Raw genomic sequence first — 5411 nt, forward strand, 5'->3', positions numbered from 1 at the left:
TTAATACATGCACGACCGTGCTATAACATTTTAAAGAGTTGCAAAAGTGGCACAGGTATGACCGAAAGAAAGGTGGTGACATTTCAACTTCATGAAATCTTGATTTCAACATACAAAATTAATTAATTCACGATTTCAGTTTCATGAATTCACGATTTCAACTCCACGGATTCAACTTGATGAATTTACGTTTTCAATTTTATGATTTCAACTTCGTGAGTTCACGATTTCAACTTAATGAATTTAAAAATAATGAAGCTCAAAGAAAAGTAAAAAAAAAACAAAAAACGAAATTACAAAAAAATATATTTATAAAATACAACAACATACCTACGGGCGGGTTTCCTTGGACGGATAATCCGACCGGAAATGCAGCAGCATATGGCAGATACTATAACCAGTATTATACCTTCGAAGGAAAATGATGAGCTTAATTTTAGGGAAAAATCAATCTTATAATATTCATTTTATAATAATGTGGTCTATCATTATGGTCCTTTCTTAATCATATCTAAGTTTTATTTCTTAATAAAATATAACAAATACCATATAAAGATACAATGTATAATATACTGATCTGGTATTATTTCTATGTTTGAGGTGGAGAAAAATAAAACACGCAAAAGAAGTGCACCCTCTTTGCCGTTTTCCACAAAAAATGGGAAAGGGACCAAAACATGTACATGTATATTCATATTTTAACTATTGGTGAGCTTATACAGTTATGTGTTTACGTTAAATTAATGTTGTGTTTTTCTGTAACTTTACAGAATGATAAAGCACTCTATAACTACATTGTAGTGTTGATTTATGTGTTGATTTATGTGTCTCTCAGTAACCGCCGTCTTTCAGGTTCCTCTGAATTTCGAAAAAGCCACGTGTTTAAATATCTTCTCACTGGCTTGTCAAAAACACAAAATAGAATAAAGTTCCAAAACCCTTGACCACTGTCTCCGTAACTTTGCATTATAAGCAAAAAATTCAGAAATCTGCTCATGTTATGTTGCTGCAATGTATTTTGATCCGAATACGTTGTTATAAAGAATCGAGCAAAGCCCCAAAGTCTCAGAAGATAAATCACCATCCACACAGCGACAAAATTGACATCCTCATTCCGTAGTTTATCTGTTATTGACTTCAATTTTATTGGTCTGCGGTGTAATTTCTACAAAAATAATACAACAAAATGTTAACAAAGTTGATGAATGCTTTAAAGCAATATTAGAATGTACATGTAACCGTATGTACGTTTTGTACCTGATCTCTGTACAACATTTGTAGTTTTATATTTTGCTATGTACAGTCAAAGTAATCATAACGTGATTTCATTTTTATTTATATGATACATGTATTACACTATATGTATAATATGATATGGCATTATCATAGATATGAAACTGTATGTTATTAAATATTATACGATTACATATGATGTTGGTTGATAAAATATAAAATATGATATCATCAAAAATACATGTACTTCATTTAAAGGCCCATTATGTCTCAGATATGCTGTGCTGTCATTTTTATTTCTCAAAAACTTGTTATAGTTTCCAAAAAATATTTATTTGCCATGTAGATAAACTATCTTTTGCTCAAATGGCAATTGATATAATTATAGTGAGTTAGTATTTTGTATGGCAGTCAAAACACTACTTTATTTACAGTTTGCTACCTTTATGACACAGAACTACATGTTCAGTATTACTTTAACATCTAACTTGCTTTAAAAGCATCATTAAAACATTTTAAAAACACGTTTTCCGAGAATTAAATAATAATGTATTTCAGTGACACTATTTGCCTTTAAACTGAACTCTAGTAGTAATTGTTTTGTGCTTGTTTTGTTGTTGTTGTTGTTGTAATTGTTGTTGTTATTTTTTTCAAAGAAGATCAATTTATAAAATAAACTGTCAACAGAGATTTGTTTAAAGAACTTACAAGATAAAATTTGAGATGAATATACAGGAAGCACGTGAAGAGATAGCAGGCCAGCTGCCAGCCGATATCGGCAATGTACATCCATTTTTCTATTTCACCCTGTGGTAGGTTACTTTTAATACCACACCATACCCCGGTACCGTAGCAGTAATCTTCACCCAGATAGTCCTTGTGTAACAATATCGACACTATTATTACTGTAAAAATGGAGCATGACATGTATTTTAACATGTATTTTTAATGTTCCTATTAAAGTTATTTAATGCCTTAGGTCTCAGGAAGTAATTGAATGTAGGTCAAGGTAGATGATAATACATTAACAGATAAAGATGTAAAATGAAATAGAGAAAACGGTATCCCTAAAGAACGCCCAAAACGACAAAATTGAAAATGTTGCATGCTCGTTTTGATGGAAAGACCCTAGCATTGGCTTAAGCAGAATTCAACATTTAAACATGAAAATGTAAAATTAATTTTGTTTGCAGGTTATAATATGTGCGATGATTATATAACTATTAACAACCGTTTATTCACTCAAAAGGAAGTCTTTGTACAACAAATTTATAAAACATGTATCGCACAAATTACTTAGATTTATCAGCAATACAAAATAAATCTTTAATTTGCAAAGCCGTAAATAAACATAATATAAACATGAAAATAAACGTTTAAAGCTTGCAGTTTTATAAGCTTTACATAGCCTTTATATTTACTCATACTTACAAGGTGTAAACCAGCAAACCACGTGGTATATCACGTGCATGTAATGCGCCTCGGTTTTGTGCGTTTTTATTACAACAGACGACCAGATATGTATTGCTATCACGCTCGTCCATAGAAACGACGCCAAGCTAGAGAAAGTTGTCAAAACACTTTGTCCAATACATATAGCCTCATATTCGGTTGTTTTATTGGCAGTGCAATTTTCTGTTTTTGGAGTTCCACTGTATACACATGAATACCGTATTACCGCGATTAAATGTCCGACAGACACGAGAACGTCCGCTAATGTTAGGTAAACGAGCAATGTCCGAGTAAAGTTACGTATTGCCTGCAATTTGTAGTATGTATAAAATATAACAATTCCTCCAAGAATTGACAAACAACTGCTACTCCCAGTCAAAACCAAATTATATGTTGCTAATGTAACGGTAGTATCAGCCATTTTACATATATATTATTTTATATTTTGCCTAACTGTTTATGCTTTATATGACCACTGTTAACTTTTATATGACAATGAGATAACAGTATAATTATATAACTTCATATCATAGTTATTAAAAGGGGCGTACCTCCGGACGTATGTCATCTTTCCAAAGTATTTTCCATTGTGAGTAATCGGAAATAGATGATTAGAGATAGAAATTTATAACAAATAACAAATAAGTGTTGTATTTATTTTTAATGTAAGTATAACAATAGTTGGAAAGTGAATACTTCGGGGTATAAAAGTGCAGGATTAGATCATGGTTTTTTATAAGTACTATTGCAGTTTTTGAGTTTTCCAAACACATGAAAACAAACTTATCACGGTGTATAAATCATTTAAATCTAATATTTGTAATACAAACAAGAACATAAAACATATATGATATAAATAACGGCAGATAGCTGTAGGTAAATTTGTAAAAATAAAATACGTAAATTATATCAAAATAAGCGGAATAAATCCTTTCTCCAATGAAATAGGGTCGATATATATGAGAATAGTATCTTCTTGAATATAGCATGTACAAATACGGGGATTTTAAACGCTTGATATATAAATTTAATATTTATCCGCTAATCTAGGGACATACAGCTCGGAATTGACCTGTGCTGCATCAAAATAACAACAAAAAGTAAATAACCAGATAATCCTAAAACATCTAAATTATTAGAAAGTAAATTGCCTAAAAATATTACTATTGACGTAGTGTCTACTATACCTACTGCCAAATATGGTAAGCATGATAGAATCGATGTGTGTTGACAAATTGAGGTGTAATGAAAATAATGACCTGAGTAAACTGGATTAAGACTTGTGTCAGATTTTTTTGTAAAAAAAATATGGAGTGCCAACGGAAGATTTTTAGGCAGCATTTTTTTTAAATTTACGTTTCTATGGCTGCATGAATAAGACGGAAAATTGTTGATACCAGAAAAAACTTTGGATATGGATATTTTTTTAAAGTATGATATTTATTTTAAGGATTTGAATGCATCAAATTCAAGTTTATTTTGTAGCATTATGATTCAATATAAATCTAATACAAAAAATAAAATAAAATTTTATATGATTTACATGCGATTATAATTGATTTACAGTGATTCTTATTTTATTTACATCAAAAATTTAAAGTACCAAATATGTTTATTTGCAATTGGTTAGATATTATTGCTTCATACAGTTATATATATGAGCCGCGTCACGACAAAACCAACATAGTGCGTTTGCGACCAGCATGGATCCAGACCAGCCTGCACATCCGCGCAGTCTGATCAGGACCCATGCTGTTCGCTATATCAGTTTCTCTACTTGTTATAGGGTTTGTAAGCGATCGGGTTTGTATACCCATTATGTTGGTTTTGTCATGACACGGCTCATATATAGTTAAGTCACAATTGTATATAGACAGATAGATGGTATTTAAATTTTACTTTTCTTTGAGACTGTTTAAGAGACTCCCTGAGTTTATGAACTCAAATCACACTAGAATGATATTTTTAAGTACCAGCATTGATTTCGATATAAATTCTTTAAATTTTGGTTTTAAAGTGTAAATCTGTTTATAATTATATGTTGTATGAAATTTAGACGCCGACTGAATCACTGAGTGGTTTTTAAAACAAGTCATTTGACTTGAACAAAGCCTGGATGTTACAATAGCAGATATTTTGGATATTGTATGATTGAAACAAGTCTAAGTAGTTCATTTTACATGTTCTTTAACGTTTCCAGAGTTCACTGTGACAACTATTATGAAATCTTAATGCTCTAACCTGACCCACGTGGGTCAAGTTAGGAAACCACCATTTTATTCTTTATAAGGAGAAAAGTTTTGTTCCTGTGACTGCCTAGTGTATTAGTTTTGATGACATTTACAGAATAATGAATGAAAAATACAAAACGAAGAAATGAAACTTTTGCCTGTGTCTCCCTTTAATATACTCAACAAAATAATAAAATGATCAGAAAACAACGGAAACAATATAAAATTTATTTACTTTACCTATACTATATTAAACAATATCCTAAATGCATATTAAACAAGAGTTATTTAATCAAAATATACACAAAATAAAGTGTATTTAAAATTTTTACTTGAGTTAATTCCCCAAAAATTTTAAACCCTTTTTTTATGGGGTTGGTAAATCAAATTCCAAAATTGTCTGAAATTTTGAACCAAAAAATTTTAAAAAAAAAAATTTAAAATTTTTAAAAACGGGCTACCCCCCTCGTGCCCAGAAAAAAACATTGGGGAGTT

The 5411-nt window shown here is 30.5% G+C and overlaps 1 protein-coding gene across 1 annotated transcript; it reads right to left on the bottom strand.

Moving 5' to 3' along the window:
- Positions 1-497: 497 nt before the first annotated feature.
- LOC132719606 (G-protein coupled receptor 157-like) lies at positions 498-3200 on the bottom strand. The gene is made up of 3 exons (XM_060703401.1): positions 2665-3200; positions 1942-2138; positions 498-1165 (listed from the first exon to the last, which is right to left on the bottom strand). Exons 1-3 carry the CDS (start codon positions 3104-3106, stop codon positions 821-823), a joined length of 984 nt encoding a protein of 327 aa, XP_060559384.1. The 5' UTR covers positions 3107-3200; the 3' UTR covers positions 498-820.
- Between the last annotated feature and the right edge of the window lie 2211 nt (positions 3201-5411).

The sequence above is a fragment of the Ruditapes philippinarum genome, unplaced genomic scaffold (assembly GCF_026571515.1).
Source record: "Ruditapes philippinarum isolate M1 unplaced genomic scaffold, ASM2657151v2 ctg434_1_1_1_1, whole genome shotgun sequence".
Lineage (NCBI taxonomy): Eukaryota > Metazoa > Mollusca > Bivalvia > Venerida > Veneridae > Ruditapes > Ruditapes philippinarum.

Coding starts and splice junctions, on each gene's coding strand:
- LOC132719606 (XM_060703401.1), bottom strand. CDS start 3,106: ATGGCTGATACTACCGTTACATTAGCAACATATAATTTGGTTTTGACT. Junction 2,139..2,664: donor GGTTTGCTGGTTTACACCTT/GTAAGTATGAGT, acceptor CCATTTTTACAG/TAATAATAGTGTCGATATTG. Junction 1,166..1,941: donor TTCATCTCAAATTTTATCTT/GTAAGTTCTTTA, acceptor TTATTTTTGTAG/AAATTACACCGCAGACCAAT.